At 36.6% G+C, this 24811-nt stretch overlaps 1 protein-coding gene across 1 annotated transcript in view; it reads right to left on the reverse strand.

Moving 5' to 3' along the window:
- The window catches only part of kif5ab (kinesin family member 5A, b), a 78685-nt gene that overhangs the window by 45935 nt on the left and 7939 nt on the right, over positions 1-24811 (reverse strand). Inside the window, exons 2-6 of the mRNA XM_055026949.1 lie at positions 6984-7071; positions 3234-3307; positions 2775-2879; positions 1359-1407; positions 301-356 (exon numbers count right to left, since the gene is read on the reverse strand). Of these exons, the coding sequence (XP_054882924.1) occupies positions 301-356; positions 1359-1407; positions 2775-2879; positions 3234-3307; positions 6984-7071 (372 nt within the window). The remainder of the gene's footprint in view (positions 1-300; positions 357-1358; positions 1408-2774; positions 2880-3233; positions 3308-6983; positions 7072-24811) is intronic.

Genomic DNA, 24811 nt, shown 5'->3' on the forward strand with positions numbered 1-24811 from the left:
CCACCAACACCATGTACTTTGATGAATTTGTTTTGGGAAAACAGGAATAGTATCTCTGGTGTTTAATGCATAAAAATAAGAGAAGTGAGAGAAATGCAATAACGGTGCACTTCAAGCACCACACATTTCCCAAATGCAGAAATAACATCCTCAACTTCAGTGTTACATCGTTCCCAGGGATGAATTTTGTGTCCTGAGGCAAATCTTTAGCTGAAATTAACTTTTTAACATCAAAACACAACATTAATAGGGCCGGAACGTCTATGCAGCAAAGCTGAATCATATCTGACGCTGACTCACCTTCACATAGGGAACCCTGTATTTGTCTTCATGCACTGACAGGTTGGTTTTTGTCACTGCAATGACATGAAGGGAAAATAAGCAGAAAGGGCAACATTTCAGTCAAATAACTATAATTTTTTGCACATGAATTTAATGCGACCTGATCATTTTCCCTTCATATTTGTGAGTCAACGTCTAGAAGGGAACGTCAGTGCATAGACGTTCCTTGCTGCAACGTCTATGCACTGTTAAAAAAAACCTTGCAACAGTCTATGAATGCTTTTAGATTTTAATTAATCTATTTCTGTCAAAATCACTGAGCAGTTAAGTGGATGCTTCAGTGAACAAAACACAATATCTTTGCACAGGCTCACATTCGTATTCCTACATTTGTAATTTTTATAAGAGTCCTGTTATCTTGATTATAATTAAAATTCAAGAGTTATAGTGGATAAATCCTTGGATAATTTCTGAGAGTAAATATGCACACTTTTATAACCCTACAGGGTTATAAAACACTTGGGTGTTTTCTTCACCTTATTAATTCAATTTGCTTGTTTTGACTCTTTTGTTGCACCTAGTTTAAATGTTTCTCAGAGTCTGCAAACCAGTCTGCATACAGATGTCAGTTTTGACCATTGTTTAAAGGTCCATAAAATATTAATCACAGAAATGGTGTGCATGGTTCTCAATCCAACTCTACATCATTTTACACTGAATGTATTTCTGAATGATAAAACAATATGAGCTGCACCACCTTCACACCATTACTGACTGACGCAGAGAAGCTGAAAATGTAAATTATTGCATTCAGCTTTTGATTTTCTTGTTTCTAATTCATTGATCATTTGATTTAATCATTTTATACAAATAAAAACCAATGAATGAAAGAATTATAGATGTTCAGGTCTAATTTTCTGCAAAAAAGGACAATTATAGATTGAAAGGTACATTTAAAACATAAATAAGTCAAGGTCATCTTGGATGTGCCCTATGATGCCTCTAAGAGTAGCTAAAGGGTTTTGGTTTCCCTTCTGCAGAACAATAAACTATTTGACAAAAAGCATAAAGCATACCATCCAGGAGGTCACGGATTTTTTCCATGTAGATCTCAAAGTAGGAGACCTGCAAAAAAGTCAGAAACATGAAACTGAATTTTTCTCCCCCCTTTGCTAAATATAACACACTGTAGTCCTAAATGAGAGGTGAAACATAAAGATTCAAGTAAAAAAATATTTCAACCTCTTGAATTTTTCCACATTCTATAGGGATAAACCACAAACTTTAATGTATTTTATTGGGATTTTATTCAAGGCTGACATAAAGTAGTGCACAACCATGAAGTGGAAGGAAAATGATGCATGATTTTAATTTAATGTATATTTATATATATTCAGTCCCGCTGGGCCTGTTCTTGCTCTCTGAGACTGATATTTCTGTCTATTCTTCATTGGAGTATAGCTAAAGCTTAGTCATACTGAACAAAGAGCATCTGTGAACAGCAATTTTCAATTCTCGCTGTGGATTCTCATTTGGAATCAGTTCTGAACTTCTGCCGACCCATTCTAACACATGGATACCTTTGATCTTAACCATTCCCTTGTAGTTCTAGCTGCATGTTTACAGTCTTTAAGCTGATGGAAGGGAAACCTTTGCCCCAGCCTCAAGTTGTCTCCAACATGTAGGCGGACAGCTCTAGTCCTCAGAGAAACACCTAAAACAACAGCTTCAGTTTATATAAACTACATGTTTATATAGTGTGAAGAGGACACTGGAGTTGTGCACCACCAGTTATGGGGAGATAAAACCTGATGCCTGATGTGCCGCCTTTAGTTCTTCTTCCGTCCTCCCTCTTTTCTGCTAACTCCAATCAGAGTGAACATTTTTCTACAATCTGATGTGGATTTCCAAGACCTTTCAGGATTGCTCAGGAATTTTGTCTTGATGGTTTGTTCACTATAGGTCTGAACAAACAGCCTCTGTGGCTTTCACAGAACAGCTACTGGATATGACTTAAACACCTCTTTACCAATTATGTAACTTCTGAAAGCAATTAGTCACACTTGATTTTATTTAGGGTTATTTCATGAATGCTATGCATGCTATATATCAGATTTTTATTTGCCAAACACTTGAAAAATAATATTTTTTCTTTTCTCTTCACAACACACTAAATAGATAAAGTTAAAGGGGTATGAATATGTTTGCAAACAACTTCTAGTTGGGTGATGCAAAGATACTTGCTACAAGAGCTAAACAGTGTTGCAATAATCCAGTTTCCAGCAGTGAGATATAATCATTATCATCTTCATACCACAGGCTTACATAATAACACTGTGATGCATAGAAAATAATATGCAGAAATATACTTGTTTATAATGATTTATTGATTACAATAAATCATTATATCAAAGACCCTGAAAGCGAATCACCGATACTCACATCATTTTCCTCACACACACAAACAGAAATGACTGCAAAGCAACACAGACCTTTATATGAAACTCCAGGTTTTCATCCATGGCAAATATATGTTCAAAAATGTCCTGGGCGATCCGGGGAATGATCCCCATAGCCTGGGGATCATGAAGCTTCCCCTGCAGGAGGCAAAATGACTCTATGAGTGAGAGGGTGTGTCTGAACAATTGGATAAGCGATAAGTCTGGGAGGAATTAGGCAGAGAGAACAGTAAAAGAAAGAGAACATAGAGGATTTTTTAACTTGAAAAGGGCCAGCGATGTTTCCCAGGGAGAGTTGTAAAAAAAAGATGGTTCTCACACAAGGCTGGGATTGAGAGATAAAGGATGATGGTTGTGATGGAGGTGGATACACTGATACGATGGCAGGCAGAAGAGATGACAAAAATCAAGGAGTTAAAAAAAAAGAAGCTTATGGGCCTGTATGTGCCACCAGAGGAAGGTTCTCTATTGAATTATTTAGGAATACTGCACCTCCATGGTGTGTGTTTTCCCCGAAGAGGTCTGCCCATAGGCAAAGATAGTCCCATTGTATCCACCGAGTACATCTGAAATCAGAACAAAAGGAGGAAAACATGTCAGAGGAGTAGAAAAAACTAAAAACAGGTGTAAATCAAAAAATGGCTAAATTCAATCCAATCGACAAACAAAAACCGCAGCAGTATCTAGAGAAAAACCAGTCTCGTTGAACTTTGCTCCTCATATAAACCATGAAGCATGTGGTATTTAAACTTGAGTGGATCCTGAACGACCTTTGTGGCTGCACACAATAAACAACAACTACCTGAAGCTTTTAGTATCACAAGGAGAGACTCGATGAGATTGCAAGCAGTTATAGAAACATTATTCTCTCCATTCATATTGAGCCACGGCAAGAAAAGGAAAAAAAAAACACAACAATGTATCACAAGCTGAAGTAATACAAACTCACCTTGTTGAATGTCATATTGCTGACACAAGCCCATAAACCAGAGCAGAAAAAGCCAAACATAAAAAATGCTAAAAAAGAAACATGTCATGAATGGCTGGCTGCCACAGGTGAGCTGACCACAAACAAATCAGAAAAGCTTTGAGACGGAACCGTGCAGAACCCTGTTCTCCTCCTCCTCTCCTGTCTCTGCAGTATTTTCAAGACACAGCTGCATGTCTTCCTTCACTTTCGCACTGGTCAGAGTGACACCATAGCAAAAAAAAGTATAAGGAGCTCAGCAGTTCCAACAGGATATAAAGACAGCAGGAGATTTAAGCGCTAAAACAAGAGATAACAGAGAGGAGAAGAGAAAGCACAGGAAGGAGAGACGACGCTCACATACAGATCCATTTCAATAAAATAGCTTCACTATCATTTCATGACTGGAGTTATTCCTGGTGCTTGTGCATCTTTTTCTGCAACATTTTTCCTTCCAAATAACGTTCCATTTATATGCATGAAGATTACATTTTGTGAACAGTCAACCTCTTTTTAGGGCTTACCTACTGCCTGTTCATGGCATTTTTTGAGTATATGTTAGGGGTCTCTACATAGATTTTCTTATTTGCACTTTTTGCATTTTAGGATATTTTTCTTAAAGAAAATTATTTGTTTTATTTTTTCTTGCCAATACAATGGTGAATAGGCTATTCTATGTACTTTAGTCTCCAATAAAAAATTAATGTATTAATATGCTAGATAAAAAATTCTCTGTGAACCACTGCTTTCTAAGCTTTGTTGCTCTCCACTTTACATTTTACCTCTGTCAAATTTGAACCCATCATCTTGGTAAATGCTTACCTTGAATTTTCCCAGCCATGCACTGCAGCCCACATTGCCCTTTTTTATTTGATCTCTCATCAGCCTACATGGTAATCCCTCACTCTGTGAGTAATCTTCTGCAACAAATCAATCTTTTCTCATGCTCCATCCAGTTCACTGTAGTTTCGTTCTTTGAAGGGAAAGAATAAATTAAATGCTAACTAAGAAAAAAAGCATATGGAGAATGATGTGAAGTGAAAAAAAAAAACGAGTTGAGCTTGGGGGAACTTCGTTTCATATAACATAAAGCCTCTGGCATATACACAATGTGAAAAATGATTATGCAAGTTGTATTTTTAGGGATTAATTTTATTGTTGAAAAAATAATGCCTACACTGAACACAAAATGTTACTAAATCTTAACCGTGTATGGTAAATCATACAAAGGTTCTGTTTCTTCTCAAATAACAATTGCATCCAGGGCCATTACATTATAACACACAGGTATTGTCTACATGAAAATGTTATTGTTTATTCTCACTTTTAAGTCACACAAAATTAAATATATTTAGGTTCTAAATGTTTTTATCCAGAGGAGAAACCTCAACCTTCCTGAAGACAATGTCTTTACTCTGCAAGTCTTTGAGTATGATATAAAGTTTTCCACAGAATTAAAACATGAAGCATGAACAGATTGCCCATGCTTCTTCACAGCACAGTAAGAAAGCCGTACAGCCTGTACAACAAATATGGGACATTTGAATGTGGCCCATTTCTTCCATCATCCTATGCTACCACCATAGGCATCACAGCTGCACATTCCCTATAAATATGACCATTCTCATTCACTAATGAGAATGGTCATATTATAACAATGACTTTCTAGACAAGCAGAAGGAATCCTTAAATCACAATCCAGTCTGTGTGTTTGCATCAACAGACAGACAGACAGACAGACAGACAGACAGACAGACAGACAGACAGACAGACAGACAGACAGACAGACAGACAGACAGACAGACAGACAGACAGACAGACAGACAGACAGACAGACAGAAAGACAGACAGACAGACAGACAGACAGATACAGATAGATAGATAGATAGATAGATAGATAGATAGATAGATATAGATAGATAGATAGATAGATAGATAGATAGATAGATAGATAGATATATAGATAGATAGATAGATAGATAGATAGATAGATAGATAGATAGATAGATAGATAGATAGATAGATAGATAGATAGATAGATAGATAGAATGAATTGTTAGTTTAAGCTGCACTTAGGTTGCTTCCACCCCAGCATGAGCATGATGAGGTTGTCTCCTTGGCATTAGACAAGTTCATTTGCACTTGGGCCACATGTCATAGATAACCACTTCCTCCATGCCTCACCCAGGACTCCAATATCCTGTCATCTCAGCTCTGACCCACCACAACCTCTGAAAGGATATTTTATCCATTCTGAAGACAGTCAGTAGGTCTTATGAATTATTAATAGGAAATTAATTGTATTCTTCATATGGAGCAGAAGACTATGTCTACACTCTGCAAAGCCCATAATGTTTATCATTATTTTTTACATTGTAATGTATTCTGAATGGGGCCTTAATGATTTCATCCTCCAGTAATGCCTTGCTTCAATTTTAATGGCACCAAAATGTACCTTCTGCAGGAACCAGGGCTATATAACCTTGCCATAGAAATCTACTCCAGAAAAATCTATCACAAGTTATTGTAGAAAGAATGAAGCTTGGTTGAAACATACCTGAAGCGCTTAATGATCCAATACAAATATGCAGATGTACAGATATGTTAAAATCCCATTTTTTATTTCTACCTTTCGCCTTTGAACTACTTGGCCCACTTTTCATGTTAACATCTGTGAATTTAGTTCAGTGTTTGCTTAATCATCTTTTTGGACATGTCTCTGGCTTCCATTTTATAAAGAAAATGCTGCCTTTTAACAATTTCTAATCTCTTCAAATTTACTCTCCATGACCCCTCACGTTGTCTGATAATTAGTTGACAAAGATCTTGACAGAGTGTGTTAATCACTTGTTAGGGCACACCCACTTTCATTAAAAAAAATGTCATCCCACCTGAAAACAATTAAGCCCAAGGCCTGTTCAAGGTTAAACAACGTTGTTTAGGAAAATGTTATAGGAAACTATATTAGGATTCTCTTAAATAGAACCAGACGTGTCTTCAGTATGAAGGTATAGCATGCATAATTTTAATCTGTTTACCTTTATAAACCCATGCATCCAGGCTGTGTGACTAAAAAATGAAAGTAGGTTCCCTGCTGCTTGCAACGAGATGCTGCTGCTGCCTGCATCAGCAATAGAGGTGCAGACTGGCAAAGCCAACGCAAGAGATCAAAATTGTGCGGGAGATGCTAATTTAAGGTCTGCTGTCTTGTTCTTTTGGTGCTTGTATCCTTTTTTAACCTTAAAGAGTAAATGCACAACATTTAGGTGACTCACCTCTGACAATCTGTTTGGCACAGGCGTTGTAGACTTGTTCCTGCGTGATGTTAGTGGGGAAGACCTGGTCATACACGTAGGACTTGCCCTGTGGAAAGCAAAATAAGCATTGTTAGCTATGACAGAGACAGTTTGATGAGGGTCTCCAGTGAGTTTCAATAAATAAAAAGAAATCCTAGGATGTTTGTAAACAGACATTTATGAGAAATACCATATGTTTTTCACATAAATTTTACTGCCAAACTATAGTGTGTCGTACATCAATGTGTCAGAAGAGAAACCACCATTTTTACTCAGGGTGAGCTTGCTTTATAGAGGCCGTTTAAATGTATGTTGCAAGGTCTGAGTAAAGTGTCTCATTCTACAAGGTATAACATGAATGTCCACCTATATTTTATGCAGCGTGTGTTTTGATTGGAGTGCGGCTGGGTGAAACTTTAAGTAAAGACTGTTTCACCTCAAGACAGTCAGATTGACAGAGAATCACTCTGAGGTAAAGCCATTAGAGGCAGCGCTGAAGAGCTTCAAGAGTGAACCGATGCATAGGAGAGAAGAAATGGGTTAAAGGAGGAGAGCAGAGGAGCGTAAATGCAGAGAGGGCAGATGAAAGCAGATGACCTGAAACCAGACTCTGCATGCAAGAAAGACAGCATGAGGAAAAAGAGAAAATGAAAAAAAAGAGTTGCTTTTTGAATTATTTAGACAACCAGAAACTCAGTATATTTGTTAGAGAGGAACTAAAAAAATGATGAGAGCACCAGTTTATTTCTCATTTCATTGATACAGCTAGAAAATGCATTCAAACCCCTTGATCTTCACAACATTACAGCCATCACCACTGTAGAGTTATGTTTGGAAATGGATGTGACAGACCTACACAAAGCAGTAGAAAGTCAAAAATAAGAGTCCTAAAAAATTATTCTACATATAATTCCAATAAAATACATTTATGCTGGTAGTTGTGTCAAAATGTCAAAAACCTGAATCTGTATAAAATACTTTTTCAAGCCACTCTGTACAACTAAAATATGTTATTTCAATATGACATCGGAGAGTAATAGTCAACCAAACAATCTGAACATTAGTCCAGAGAAAACACAACCAATAAGTCCTGTAATCAGTCAATGTTAAGAAATGGGACAGAGATGCACTTTATCAAGATCATTGCTGGTAATATTAAGGTTGTTTTGTTGTCTCCCTCAAGAAAACAAATCTATAAAAACAACTTCCAGCATTTTCAGCCAGTAAATAGTAAGCTTAATATATCACCACCATCCAAAGCACATCTAGCAGCCTGTTGGATAAAATCATGTAAAAGTACCAATTTTTACTGAAAAAAAAATAAAAGTAAAGAAAGATTTCCAAAAATGTTGGTTGTTAACAGGACATTTCTGAAGGTATGTCATTATCTTTGTCCTCAATCCTTCACCGGGCTGCAGCACCATCCGTGTGCATTGTCAACCTTTTAGTAAGGCACAGAGGAAGAGAAAAAGGTCAAAGCACTCGGCTGCAGAGTAAAAAAAAAAAAAGAAGAAAAAAAATAACAATCCACTTTGTGTGAGGGACAGGCACCACTCCAAGTTATAATGCTTTTATTTGAAAGCACACAGTAATACGGCTCTACACTGACTCTGCTTAGACAGTGTGACGAAGAAAAAAACACCAGTGGATCAACAATTCTCCTGTATGAAGTGTGACCACAGTGTGGAAGTGGAAAGCATAAATAAAGCAGCTATTTTTTCAACAGAAACTTTTCATCCTGTTAAGCTTTTCATGGTTTCCTGTTGCAGTGGGTTTATATGCCAAAACACTTAAATCACTTACTGCAGGATAAATCTATTTCATGAATAAGTCACCACTTTGCATTTTTCTGACTCTAGACTTGTAGTATTGAGGGTCAAACATGCTGCATTTTTTTAAAAATCATAAATTTGTGAAATAATACATAATACCACTAATAAAAATACCCGACAAAATGTTTGAACACAGATGTTACTAATTGAAATTTTAATTTAAATGAAAAATTGTCACCATGGCTTGTCAAATACTTATATCTTATTAGTTAAAATGTATATGAACTCACCTATGTGGAACTCATGGTAGAGTCATATAAATTAAATAATATACAAAACAAGAATGTAAACTTCTATATAGAAACTTATTTAATGACTCAGAAACGTGCTCTATGGCACCTTTGCCCCTTGATTTTGTAAAAGTAGAAGAAGTCGAAGCAGTGTGAATATTTAAAGCGGTAACAGTTTATTTGACAGGTTGTGAATAAGACTGTTATAAACATGACATAACGACTGTCATGAACATGAGTAAGTCTTCATGAATATTTATGACTGTTGTCATAAAGTGTCATTCAGTAAGCATGAAACTTTTAATACAAAATTGACATTATAAAAAATATCTTTGCTATGAATACTTGTCATCGATCAAGAAGTCATGATCTGACATAAATTTGTTATAAAAGTATTACTAATTAAACTTGAACAATTATGTAGCTTTATGTTATTAAAGCTAAAGTTTACTTACACATGTTCATGACAGGTGTAATGTCATGTTTGTGACGGTGTCATGACAGTCTTATTCACAACCCATCAAATAAAGCGTTACCTTTAAAGCTTATAAACATCTACAAAGAGAATCCAGATGTTTATCTCTCATCATCCTGGGCTTTTTCCAACCAATTTTGGTTCGTAAAAAAATGTCTTAATGTTTAAAGATAAAATCCCATCATACAGTCCTGGTTTTCTACATAAAGTAATCTGTTCTCAGAAGAGAACAGAGAAATTTTGAGAAAATCTTAGCTTCATGTTTCTGCATTTTCTACAGCAACACCTAATGAGCTGAGCTGTTTAGCTGATGCTGTAATCACAGCTGCAGGTATAAACAAGACTCCCATCAGAGGTGATTAGGATGTCTCTGTTTCCCAAGAGCCAATTGTACAACACACATGCAAACCAGGCTAAATAACAGAGGGAGAGGGATGAGGAGTGAGACTGAGGAAGAATTGTGTGGTCTTCATCGGGTGGAATAAAATAAATCAGCTATATAATCTGGATTGAAAAACAACCCCTTGACAATCATTTTCAGTGCCTGATCCACTGTTAATCTGCCCTGCACAAATATGATAATATCATACAAGTATTAGACATCTGTAAGCTCTTCATCTGCCTGTGTGTATCTCTGCTGGCCCTGTCGGTGGAGTAAGGTATAAACACAGTTGCTTGTTTGTCTGTTTGTACAATTTAACAGCTGTCTATTCAATTATGTGGCCGGACACTGATGGAAAAAATTGCAGCGGAAAAAATTGCAGCGGGAAGCCAAGTGTACTCGAACCGGAGCATGCGTATCTGTGTACTCATGCAAGAAGGCAAATAATATATCGAATTATGCTGGTTTACGCAGCCATTGTTCATGGCCCTGAGCATTGTGTGCTGTGTCAAACACCCACGTGGCCCGTCCAGCCAGCAATCTGCCCATTCTGCCAGAAAACAAAGGGACAGCAGGAGACTGACTGAGACGAAAAACAAACTGCAGCGTTTTGCGGAGTGATTGGCGGCAGAGAAAGAAAAATTGTTTAGGCGGAAAGCGGAGCTTAACAGAAGCAACTCAAGACAGCAAACCACAGAAGAGCACATAAATTGCAATAATCAGGACATATAATCATTACAGGTGGCACTGCTGAGGTGAGAGAGAGAGAGAGAGAAAAGCAATGCCACATCCAAAATGACAACAAAATGGACAGACGAAATAAGAAAATCAATCCCCTAAGGAAGCAAAAGAAGCCATCAAAAATCAAGACGAGAGAAAATGGGATGAAATGCTGCAGTGGCAACTCCTGAATTTAGATCAGGTCTGTGTTCAGCACTCCATTCACAAAGAATTACACTCTGGCATTTTACAGAACTAAATCATTTCAACTAAAAAGAGCATAATATTATGAGAATCTGGTCTTTTACAGTCAATAAATAGATCTTTATTAAAGAATGGATTTGCTGTTGAGCAAATATTTTTGTCTAATTTATTCTTTATTAGACCTATATGATTAGTGCATCTCACATACCCATAATCCACTTTAACCCTAATAGTCCCAAATTTACATGAACATAGCTCAAAATCTGCTTAAATTCACATTATGAGCACCATCAATGTTTTAAACTTAGAACATGTACCCTCAGAATCAGAGGTATACAAGGTGTAGAAAAGGTGAAATCTTCTCTTTATATAATTGTTACAATGACCTTTAACTCTATTCTTAGACATTTCATCTCTGCAGAATTTGAAATAGACTTTCTAGGTTAAAGAAGTTTGATTCTGACCTATTACCAGTTCATTTTTAATATGCTCCAACTTTTGGCAGCGAGTTCATTTCAAATAGATATAGAGTGTAATTAAAATGATATAATTATACTGATAGACTTTTGGATTAATGGCTTTGATTAAGGGATTGACTTTAGGGTTTTAATTTAGCTTTTGAAGACATTGATGATTTGCATCAGTAAATTCTTAGGTTTCTGTTTATCAAAGCTCAAACTGTTTCTTACCTTTCCAGCTATCTTAGGGTATTTAAAATAATTGTATATGTCAGTTTAAACAGAATGAAACACAAAAAACTAATTTTCAGACTACTGTATTTTTGCTTTAAAACAATGTACAGGCTTTTATTTTGAACAAAGGAGTCTTAATAGAAGAAAGGCTAATTTTATAATTCACATTGCCATTAGGAAGTCTTAATATGATTTTCTACCAAGCTTTGATATCATGCCCCAAAGCAGCATTTAAGGAGTTTAACATTTAACACTGCTCATTTGCATACATGGGCTGTTTTGTATGAATGATGATAATCTTCAATAAATCTGTAAAAGACTCAAAAATGTGTTGTTTATCTTCAGAAAGTATCAGAAAATTTTGTGATGTGCAACGGTCAAACTGAAAGGTTAATATCAACATCATTATTGCCCATCAAAGCCATTTCCAAACTATTTAAAGTTCATCATCTGGGGTGAAAATTAATTTTCACAGGCTGAAAGCATTTAAGACAGCTGCAAATTTTCCTGTAAGTGGACTTTCCAGCAAATTCACCCCCAGGTCAGACTGAAAATCTCATGCAAAGTGCAAAAGTACCAAGAGCTCAATCTCAGCCTAGATCTGAGCAAGCATATTAATTAGTCAAATTGTGGACCGTAAAAAACACAAAAGACATAAAAAATATGGTTAGTTGGAAGGAGTTTCCAGGTGAAAGTCTTACTGCTCAAAAATGGTTTGAGTGAACAACATAAGTGCTGAAAATATGTCTTTGAAGATGTGGAGAGAGCAAAGTAGAGATGTTTATTCTGCTAACAGTTTAATATTTTAGAGAAAACACAAAAGGCACGTCAGCACAAACATTTCATACAAACTGTTCAGGTTTGATAATGGAGAGATAATGATTTTGTGCTTTTTAAGTGAAATGTAAAGCTTGGCTAATCAAGCTTTACATTGAAACACAGCACCAGATCTAGAGTATAACGACCAAAATCTGGATTGGAAAGGATGAAACTAATAGACTGAGCTTTTTCAAATCGCTATGTTAATGTCCATTCAAATATGGTAGATGAACAAGGGACATGTGTGGACATTTTAATTACAGCACTGAAATTACCAGTGGGTTTATTCAAATAAAAGAAAATTCCACCGCATGTGATATATTCTTGGTGTTACTAAAAAAAAAAAATAAAGACAAAAGAGGAGCTTAATTGGATCTGAGGGTCAGAAAGATCAATACAAAAAGGAAAAACGTATAATTTCTGTCCAGCTTAGATGTCTCCTCTTCAATTCTACTCTGACGCTGTGGAACAGGGATATGCAAGAATGATTCTTCATTTTTTAAAATGCAACTTTTCTCTTAAAAATCTAAAACTTTATACTGGCAGATGTTCATACTGGCATATGTGACCAGTCCCAATTAGTAAAAAGGACATTTTAGAAAGTAGCAATTAAAGAAGCAGCTATTTTCCAAAAAGCAAGTTATTCATTTAGCTTTTTGTGAAAGAGTAAATGTACAAAACAAGCTTTTTTTAACTGCTTTAATTGCAGGTCAGACATATTATGCACTCACAATGTTTGCTCTAAAAGTGATAAATATGGCAAGATATGCCGCAGACATTTCATGCAAATAATCATATCATAAAAGAGGGGTTAAAATCCAAAAGACAGAAGAACCATTTTCAAACACTAAAAACATCCAGCTCATATTTTTGAGAAATGCTGAAACCAGGAGTTTACATAAATGGTATAAAAAGCAAATACCTATTTCCTCTACATGTCTAACATTAACAATAACTAAACTATTCCTCTCCTTGGTTAGATAGGACTGCCAAAATTATTTTCATTTCCAAAAATGCTAGCACAATAAGATATTTTTAATTACTTTGTTCAAATTCAAATATACACACTAAGATTGTTACGCCAGAAACAGTTTTTAAATCCTAGATGATGATATCATGGCTTTATGAGCTACTTATGGACATATTGTAGAGTGAAACTTCAACACTGTTTTACTTATAGTAATGGAAAAATAAAAAAGAAATTAATCAATAAATCAAAACCTACATTAATCTGGTCCATCCTTATGTACAGTTTCCAGATTGCTGATGGTGCCGAATTGATGTTTAAATATTTAAATTCACATTTAAAGTTATACATCAATCATTTTATTCAGAACGTAGACAGGATGTACATTGACTGCAAATGCAATCAAAGCAAGGACTTCATTGGGTGTGCCCATGATAACCATTTGGGGTCAAATGGTGGAAAGTCTGCAAGCTTGAGGTTAATTACAGCACAATATGGGGGAGGCAGAGTCATGTGTGTTTTGCTTCAGGAGGAACTGGAATGCATTTGTAAAATACATTCTATTACAAAGAAAAACATAATGTGGTCATAGTGAAGCAGCATCTCAAGACCTCAACAAGAAAATTGAGGCTGAACTGGGTTTTCGAAATGAACAATGACTCTAAGCATATTGCTGAATTTGTGGGCAGAGCTAAAAGTTCTGCATTAGCAGGGCGACACACACACACCTGTCTCAGTCACAGTAGTTCTGTCCATGAGAAAAAAGGTTGTATATCTTTTTACATCGCGTGTATAAGTACTTGGTTTCAACTGTAAAGTGCAAAAATGTTAGACATTTAAGGTCAAGGTTGGACTGTGGTCCTTGTTGAAATAAATTAACTGTAGGAAAAGACTTTGCTATGTTAACGTCACCTGCTCCATTTCACCGCACCTTCCATCCACCTTGACCTCTTCCATCAGAGGTTTTACAGCTCTGCAATTACCTCAAGCTGCATCCACCTCTGCTTCCGCCAGAGATCCCACATCATTCAGGAGGCCATGTGAGGGCATTTGGCAACAAGGTGTTTAATGTCTGATCACCATTTGGAAAAGTTGTTCTGTTTTCCACAGAGGACACTTTCAAAGGTACAGCGACTCTCGCATGCGGTAAATATTCAGTGACTGTGAATTAGGGAACAATACAGACACACATCTGCCATATATCTTCCATTCAGGGAGGTTTCATCTGCAGTTGGATTCTTCATCACCTCAGGTTCCACTCCCACCACACAGATAAATATCCTAAGGAAAGACCTGGATTAGATAGAAAGAAGATTGAGCATGTGTCCCTCCTTCTCTAACACATTTTCCACCATTATTGGTTTGCAGAGGATGGGGGAAAAAAAGCTCCTGTTTTACTTTATCAATCTCGGTGTGTAGGACGCTGTATGTGTGTATCTTTATCAGTCTGTCTATTAGCCTTCGTCACATTCTCATCAACTCTTCTCTCTATGCTCACATAGAATACACATAGTAGCTGGACTGTCGGGGAGAGAGGACTTAAGGCAGCCAGCGTCTGCCTCATCCGTCAAGCTAATCAGGCTCTGAGTCCCTGATAACAGCATCATTAGCGCTTCTTGCAACGGCAGAAAACCACACACAACTGCAAAAGGCCCCAGTCACACATTATTACCAAACATTATTGAATTTCCTGTACACTTTACTGACAAGTCTAAGCACAGATGACTGCCACTATATGCCTCAAGGGCAAAGCAGTCCAGTGCTGCAGATTTAAGGTGGTTAAGTCTGAATGCAAACAACCAGAACAGGAGAGTTTGCTGCAAAGTGTTTTTTTTTTCTTTCCGCGTTTAAATTATTTGATTCTGCAGTGCAAATCAGATCATTTTGTTCTCCTGTATTCATTTGATCAGTAGCCTCGAGAACAATGTTTTACCTGTCAGGAATACTCAGAGAAAAACCATCCAGGCAGCAAACAGGAAGAATTTAGTTAACAGTGAGGGAATGATGAGACAGAGGGGGACAGAACAACAGAAGCTCCTTTCATCTCTCCTCTCTCCACCATCAACTTGTCACCGACCTGAAAATCAATTTCAGCCCCTCTTGAAGATAGTTTTAATTACCGAAGAGTATTTAGAGTAGGAGGAGGAGGAAAGGCTGATTGGAGGAGAATTGGCAGAGGATTTTAAGGTGAATTCACTGTGGAAAACATTACTTTGTACATATTAATGCCATACCATAAAGCAAGTTCTCAATCATTCACAACCTTCGTACAGATCAACAATGGACTTCAGCACTTATTGCTATATAAGTGCTGTTGATATGAGTCATAAACTGGATAACAAGAGTTCAATACAAAGTAATGATGGAGACTAAAAACTGTATCTGCAGCAGATGAACAGATTCTAGAGGGGAAATTCTTTTAGATGATGTTCAAGCTATTAAATAAATAAAAATCCATGGAGGAGAAGCCTTTTTATTCTCTTCATCCATCTACTGTATATCAAATTTTCAGCTGACAACTCTTTGGGTCTCCCCTTGTTCGTGCACAAAAATACTATTTTATGCCTGTCAGACTGACACATTGCAATATCAAGCCAGAAAGCCCAAACACAGATAAAATGGCTGCAGGCTTTGGCTGAAAAGCGAACACAAGGCGGTGCAAAGCTTGAACTTGAATGGTAAGGAGAAATGCAAACAGTGAGGAAATGCAAGGAGCAGCAAAAAAATAAAAATAAAATACCTGAACTGAACAATCCCACCAGCATCAGATGAAACAAAAAGCATTTCAGTTCATAAGGTGATCAAAATGAAACTAAGAGGAAAGCCTCATCTTTTGTTTGCTATTTGGTACAAGATGTGTTCCTGTTTTGAGCATAAACCACCAGTAAAACATGATGGTTTCTCAGTGATGCTCTCGGACCAGAATCAGCAGGTTCGTCAGGAGTTTCAGCCTCTTGAGTTGGATGCTATTGAATCTACAAATTGACATGTTTGGGACTCCTGGAATTGACAAGAGGGAGTCCTGGAAGATACAAGACTGGACATTGTTTGCCTGATTTGAACTGAAAAAAACTGGTTTCACCATGCAAAGCTTAAAAGAAAGTATTTAACTAAAGGCTTTTGCACATAATGAGTGGGCTCAGGCACTCTGGTATCTTGCAGTACGTACTGTTTTCACCAGGTCCAAACAACCAAACGGTGCTCTACAAAGTACTCAGGATATTAGTGATGAAGGGATTGATCATTTTGAGAACGCAACACTCAGACTGAGATAGTTATATTAAACTGATCTTGTTTCATCTGCTTATTTTTCAAGTAAACATAGTTTATAATGTGGCTCCATTGATTTTCAGTGCAAATGTGGTTGAAGATAGTAAAACTCAAATATGCCAGCCTTTTCTCTTTACAAATAAACCAAACAGAATGGAGAAGATCGAGCTCACATAGCAGAGCACAAAGATTTTATCTGTAGAGATACTGAGATTGTGCAGAGAAGAGTGATTGAAGGAGAGACAGATGATAAAGCAAGAGGAACAAAGGAACAACTTGTTAGAGATGACAGTGACACCTAATCATGTAAGTGGCTGTTCCAATGCTCACCTTCAGTGTCACATTCGATCTGATGCCTTGCCTACACATGCTTCACCATTATTTATAGAGCCTTAGACATCCAGAATCAGGAATGAAATTTGAAGCATAAATGAGATATCTAGCATGAACAGGGGATCTGTGACCTCCGTCTGAAACAAAAAGCTTCGATCACAACCTGAGACAGTCTGAGAAACCAGCTAATAGCTGTCTTCCCCCCGAAGGGACTATGTGATGTCAAAGTAAAATATCCAAGGTCCTCCACCTTGGAGTCACTGTCTCCATATCCGACATGGGCTACAGCCCATTGCTCAACCTGGGAGTAAGTAAATGCACTGAAAATGAATCACAACAGGATATGCAATTCCTCCTGACAACAGCTCTGTCTTTTTTTCTGTAGTTCTTCAGCATACCAAGGGGAAAATCCAAACGCATTTTGCTTTTAACAATGAAGGAACTTTGTTTTTCAAGCAGCATGCTGACCAGAGATTGTGCATAACTATTATTATAACTCAGACTGTCTGAAGTAATTTAATCAGCACTTTGTAGCACTTATGAAACAGGCAGGACTTCATTTATTACACACCTTTCTTGTTGAAAGAGGGAAAAATTGCACCAATTATAGGAGAAAATATAGAGCTGAAAAATTGCAATAATACTCCATTTCTCTTGGAGTGTGGTTTGATGTGCAGAAGTGCAATCAATCCAATAACCCATGAGGCAAATGCATAGACTGAATTTAACCCTTAATGGGTCAGTCAAATATCCAAGAAACTAGAAATCTAACCCCCAGGTTGGTACTAATGTTGAGACTATTTGCTACAACTCAAAACCTTCCCATTACTGAGGACATCTCCCTCAAAGATCAGATTTGTATCCAATTTTCACTCCTAGATAACTAAATTATCAAAGAAAGAAGGGAGAAGAACCTGTTCTGTGAGTAAGCTTTGTATAAAAACTTTACCTTAAACATCCAGTATAAGATTACAAAGACAGTTTTTTTGTATATATTTTTTTAGTTCAAAATTCTTATTGATAATCGATCTACTAATTATTGGTAGCAAACACAGAAATGCATCATAGGTGTATTGGATGTTATGGCCATAATCACTGGATGCCCTCATCCAGATGGAAGGTATCATAATAAGATTTACATCGATCACTGAGTTTACATACACAGTAAGTCTGAAACTTACGTGTAGGCCAGTCAGGGATAGTAAAATTAAAGGTTAAAGTTCTGAGTTAAGATAAACACATCATAAGAAATATGCTATAAATGGGGAAGCACATTGAGAGAGAAAAACAAGGGCCATGCCATAACATTGGCCAATGTACTAATGATATGATGTGATAAATATAAAAAGGATTTTCTGGTTTAGAATCATTATAAGCATTTTCGCTCCATATCTTTGAGTATTTCCTTCTGTCAGTCTGCAGCAGGAGGATCATTGCCTCAATTTTTGTTTGATATTGACTCAAAAATCTCCAAAGTTGGACTTTCCTCCACCTATAGGTGTGTGAGGACATTTAGTTTTGGATGATTTTTAAAAAATGTTTCATTCTATGTTCAGATCAGATGAGGATGATTTTTATGTACAACATTACTTTCTTACTTTCTTGAGGAATGTGCTGCACATAGAGTAAGATATAAAAGAGTAGTAATATGAAGGCACTAAAGAAGAGCTCCAGTAAAGTAAAATATAAAGTCAATAGAATGGCTAAACTGAGCACTATTTGATAAAGTAATAAAATATTCTGAATAGTTCTGGCTTTACGACAGCCTGGGGGGCTGGGGTATTGACTTAAAATCCTTGTAATATTTTATGTTGAAAAATATATAGCTTTTAGAAATAAATAATTGATTAACAAGTCGATTCATGAGTGACGTAAGCTTTTTGGCATAGATAGAACATAACAATACACTGTGAGTGCAGCACTTCTTCAGTGAACATTCATCCCTGGTGTAATTAAAACAATGCTCTGTTCATAATAAAATAAAAGCTCTATGCACAGAAACTCCTAGGGCACTTTGTCTGAATTTTGCGGAAAGAGAATAGAAACATTTTTGTTTAAAAAACAGAATTCAGTAACTGCTGTGTTTACGAGAGTTTCATGTCATTATAAATATCTCTCTGCCCTTACTCATTGTTGACAATAAATGCCTTTCCTGTCGCTTTAAGCCTGACTATAAACTAAGTGCTGATCCTATCACAACCTGCAGATTATGATGAATGTGCATTTCATTTCTGTTGTTAATTATGTACCAACGAGACTGACTCGCACACAGATGCTGAACGAGGACAGAATGGAGCTCTATCTAACCTTTGTCTCAGACAGTCTTACAGTTAATGAGCTACAACCAAATCAATAAATATGTTGTTTTCTTCCATTTACAGGAGGGTTGACTTTTTTCAGCAGAAACATTGGAAAAACATTGTAAAACGTCTGCATTCTCACTATATAGAGAGTGCCTATAGTGCTGTGAGGCTTGCAGTGAATGAGTAAGCTACATATATGAATGAGAGCAACTTTATTGAGAATTTGTCTGAATCAAATATTAAAGTGTGAGGAAATTCATCTGGAAAAGATGAGCTGGCAAAGACCAGGTTGCACATATGCAATAATTAATCCATAAAAATGAAGTAATTTATTTTTCAGGTCAGGAACATATATCAGTTCATATTTAACTCACATAGCTGAACTGAACCTCAAAGCAGTTATTGTTAAGGGTGGATTTACTTAACACTGGGAATGCCTCTCATTACGAATCACCTAGTTCCTATTTTGTCTATAATTGGTTATTATAATTGTGCTGTTTTTGTCATATAAAGTCTTGTTGCTGAAATATGCAATACAAATAAACATGACTTAACAAATTGTGTTCATTCTTTAGTTATGGCCTCTGGGGACAAACACTGAAAAGGTTGCACCACCTCTGGCTTCGTGTATGAGAATGTCCAAAAATAGCTGATTTGTAGATGTCAGAGCAACAGTTGGTGGAGTAATGATGAAAAGGTCATGACAGATAAGGTGGTGCAGAAAAAATATTAATCTGGACTCTAAAATATGCATAAAGCCATTGTAGGAAGGTGAGACAGATGGAATATGATCACGCTTTTTCTTTCCTGTCAGACAGTAAGCAGCTGGATTTTGAACTGTTTGCAAATGCATTACATTATGTAATACTAAAAATAAAGATCAGGCACATTTCTATGTGGTTTATTACCAACTTAGGCTACAAATGACTAATTTGTGATTGTTTCAGGGTTAGTTTCACAACACAAATACTGCTAATCACATAATCCAAACTAAACCAAAACAAATCAAAAATGAAACTCTAAAAATTTACTGTGGAAATATTTCAGTTATTTGAAAGCTTACCCATGAAGAGCTTTATTTAATCTAGAGAAAAATCACACATATATATAATTATAGACCAAACACCATCTTTATTCTGTTTGGTAAGCAAAGAGTGTGATCAGAAATTCTGCTCATTGTTTATGCCAAAAAAATGACTAGTTTCTATCCAGTACAAACAGCAGTTTAGTTTCATTCAATTTTAATTAAAAATTTTGACTGCAAATGTAGGAACAGACAGAGATACAGAATTACCATGGCAAACTCCAGGAAAACACTGGGCTTTTACAATCTTTTACAATGTAACAAAGTTAGATTTGAACATAATTTCATTAGTTTCACTGAACTCATTGCTTTGCATGCTCATTCTGTTTGGAGATTACTTGGTCAGTTAAAGAAGTGAAGTACCAAGGTAAAGGCTAATGAGGTGGATGTTACAAGGCAGACATTTTTCACTGCCAATTTACCAGATCAAGAAACAGATGTTTCTGGATCTCAAAGTCCAGATCAAGAAACAGATGTTTCTTGATCTGGAGCAAAGCACAAATGAAATCTGAACCCATAATCTTGACAGCATGTACATCCTCAAAAAGTGGGAAAGAAAAACACACAAACAAAATCCAGCAAGTATCTACATGCAGCCATTAGTGGAAACCCTGTTAATGACCAAATGTAGCAAAGGGAATAATAAATTAGATCCTGAAAGGGTTAGAATGTTAGATGCTGTGGAGCCTAGCATAAACATACATTTCTATCGAGATGGAAATAATTACCAAGACCAGTGAAAATGTGGAGATAGGAGTAGCTGAGATTAAATTGAAGCAATATTAGAACAGACAAAGATTTCCTGTGAAAATTAACATGGTAGAAGGCAATTTCTTTTCAAAACTTCACAAAATCTTATTAAGGAATGCAAATAACTTCATATTTTAAAGCCTCCAGGAAAATAAAATCTCATTAGTTTGCATAAAACATAACAAATAAAAAACAGAATGGTGGAAAATGTGGTATGGAGGAAGTGAAAAGTTGATGTGCTATCATTATATATGTGCCTGCTAGAAACAGCAAAGAGCATCAAAAGGCTGCAACTTCAAATACAGTAAATAGCATCTTTCAGACTCACGGACTGGGCCTATCCCTGATCATGCATAAATTAAATATGCCTGAAATGTATAATTTTCTAACTCTCTTTTATCCTTTATTGCTTAACTGCAGCCCTTCAATCATGGCAAATTTGATTTAAAAAGATTTTAAAAATTCAAGTCAAATACTTTTCAAAGCTCATTTCCCTGGGGAAAGGAGTCAAAAGCTAATTTGAAGTGGATCTCAAAGTTCTAAAATGTCAGTTCAACAAGTTGCATTGTAATCAAAGGAAATTGGAGTCCTCTGCATCCAGCATGCAAAAGACGAAGATGCTCTACCAGGGATTTGTACCACGGATTTCTTCTCACAAATTTAATAAATTAAAACTGCTCAGGGTCTCGGGATGCGCAGACACGTGTGTGTGCATGTGCAATCAGACACCATGAGCTGTCCATAGACGCTGGGGGCAGATGAAGGCAGCATCCAGGGAGCAGGCATGGCTAATGGGAAGAATATGGTCCATTACACTCCCCAGAGCTAAAAGGCCTTGTGTAGTCACAGCCCGATCCATTCATAAGGGGACAGAAATGGAAAGGAAGGTTTTGACGAACCGGCACAAGCTTATCTATCTGTGGCTGCACGTGTGCTGGTGAAAAATAAAAATGAACTGGCAGCTAATATCCTGTTGAGTGTGACTGCTGGCTAAATTGGTGTCAGTGTTATGTTAACATTAAAGAAATGAGTGGAAGAACAGGCACTTCTTGTTGATAGATATTTGAGTCACTCACTGTTAAAAATAGGTCAACCTATCCACATGCAGCCTTATATTGAGTAAATTTGAATATTGCTGAAAAATCAATTTGGTAACTCAATTCAGTTAGTGAAGCACATTACATAGATTAGATTTATACATTACATCACTGATGTTTCAAGCCTTTGTATCTGTTATCTGAGACAATTTACTGCTTACAGCAAATGAGAACACAACATTTAAAATTAGAATGGTAAATCAAACCAATAAAAACTTGAAAGGCATATTTAATACCCACTTAAACATTGCTACTGTTATTGTATTGTTACTTATTATTCTAATTTATTTAGTGCAACTGTAGTATCTTGCTAAAGTATGCCAATCCTTTGAATATCCCCCTACTACGTTTATATAGCAATAAACTTAATATATTGTGGGTGATTCACCAATACAGAGTAATGTGTTGTTTTCAAAATGATTTACAATTAGAAATCTCAAATCCCCCTCTGTCACTCTGAAGTAAAGTTCAAATTCCCTTAATTACGAATAGTCTCTGTGTGTGGACTCTTTCTATCTGGTATCTACACCCACATTTCCTTGCCAGGTTGTGGAGTGACTGGTGCATATCTCCATAGATCCCTGGCTGAGAAACAGGATAGGTCCTACATTGATCACCAGACCATCATAGCAATTTGATTTTGCAGGCCTCAGATATTTTTAAGAGATTAGTGAACAAACAGCATTTTGAAGAGCAAGGAACACGGCAGATGGGTCAGAGAAAAAGTATTGAAAATCTCAGAGAACATTTTCAATCCACCATTTGAAAATGGAAGGGGTATGGCACAGCTGCAAACCAAGCAGAACATCTAAAGTGATCGTATTAATCAGTGATGCAGTCAATAGACTCATAACTTTAGAGGAGCAGCAGAGAACCACAAATCAAGTTAAATAATTTGTAGACTGGGCAAATATTAGTCATGCTCTCGACAAATTTGGAATAGTTCAAAGGAAAAAATGCATAATTGAGAGGAGTACAGCAGAGTTTGATTGTAGTTTCTATAAGCCAAGTAGAGGATACAGCAGCATGTTTCATCAGTTGAGACTAATGCCTTGTTTTTTGGGCTACATGGAAAATGCTACGGGTGGCAAAAAGCTAACACCGTACACTGAACACACTCTGCACACTGTGTGTAGCAGCATCATGGTGTGGGGATGTTCAGCTGGTCAGATATGTATAGGGGAGTTACACACTGCATCGCAAGACCTTTCAGCAAGACAACAGCCCTGAACATCAAACCAGAGCTATAACAAAACAAGTTTAGAAATAAGCAAATTTATGTATTAGAATGGCTCAGTTAAGATCAGGTATAAAGATAATGTCTTTCCCCAGATACTCTCTGAGCAATCTAAATGAGCGAGCGTTATGATGCAAAGAAAATGGACAAAATACTGGTCTTTATATTGATACTGATAAAGACACACCTCAAAAGAGGTTGTAATTATACCAAAATATACCAAATATTGGCTCCATAAAGAATTTATTGAGGAACTGATCAGTCAATACCTGCTGAAAGCCACAATTTACACTTTTATTTAAGAACAGATTTTGAGAAAAAATTATTATTACTTTTCCACTTTGCAATTACGTGCTGTGTTGTGTTTCTCTGTTATATGAAGTCTAAATTAAATGCATTGAACTTCATGGTTGTAATGTGTAACAATAAAAAGGTGAATGGAGTTTGAATTTTTACAAGGTACTGTAGTCAAGGTGATATAAAGAATAGAGTTGAGATGGGAGTCTGAACTCACAACCTCATTTAAAGTTAGGAGTAGACTCTTTCAAAGTACCCTTTAGTATTCTGGCTCCAGATTGACAGACACTCCCTCCTTATGCTATAAAAACCTGCAAGAAGCCTTTGCCAAAATTAACAGCATGACAGATGAGACTGAGCTTCCTCTCCAACATCATTCCAAAACTGCTGCTGAGTCATTGGGAAATGAGCAGCAGAATCTGTCCCCAATGAAATAGAGCCTTACACAGGAGGAGCATCCAGGAAAGAGAAGAATAAAGAGGCCAAGAAAAGGGAAGACGAGAAGGTCAATTCCTGAGAGGCGGGAACTCTGATCATGTCACTGAAAAAGAGAAATGAGATCTTGACCTAACATTGCAATCCCTTTTATATCCTTAATTGGATAGGGTGTGTGCACTGCAGGGATAGAATTAGAGAACTTAGGTGGAAACAGGGGTAGGAAACCAGGAGAAACCTTTTAAACCTCCATTTATGTCTGTTTTCTTTATTAGCGTTTGTTTTGCAGACAGTTAAAGACACACCAAGAACACATCCTTGAGAAGAAATGACTTCAGTGGGACCATAAATACGATAACGTTTGAGACAGGTAGAAGACGTTAAAGCTGCGCCCGACATGCACCATCGACAGTTTGTTCCAGCACCAGCTGTTTCCCCTCCTTCTTCCTACTTGGCGCATAATCAAGAAAGAAGCAGGAAATGACAAGAGAAGACAACAGAAGAGCTGCAGCCCATCAAAAATTATTGTTGTCTTAGAAACGAAGTGGTTGTTAATGAGACATCATGTTCACACTGAGCTAAAAAAAATAAAATAAATAAAAAACATGTCTGTCTTGTGTATTTCTATGCCAAGCAACACATTCACTCTCACAATATCCAGTGAAAGGTTTTGAAACCAG

This window comes from Poeciliopsis prolifica, unplaced genomic scaffold (assembly GCF_027474105.1).
Source record: "Poeciliopsis prolifica strain line A6 unplaced genomic scaffold, Auburn_PproV2 SCAFFOLD003, whole genome shotgun sequence".
NCBI lineage: Eukaryota > Metazoa > Chordata > Actinopteri > Cyprinodontiformes > Poeciliidae > Poeciliopsis > Poeciliopsis prolifica.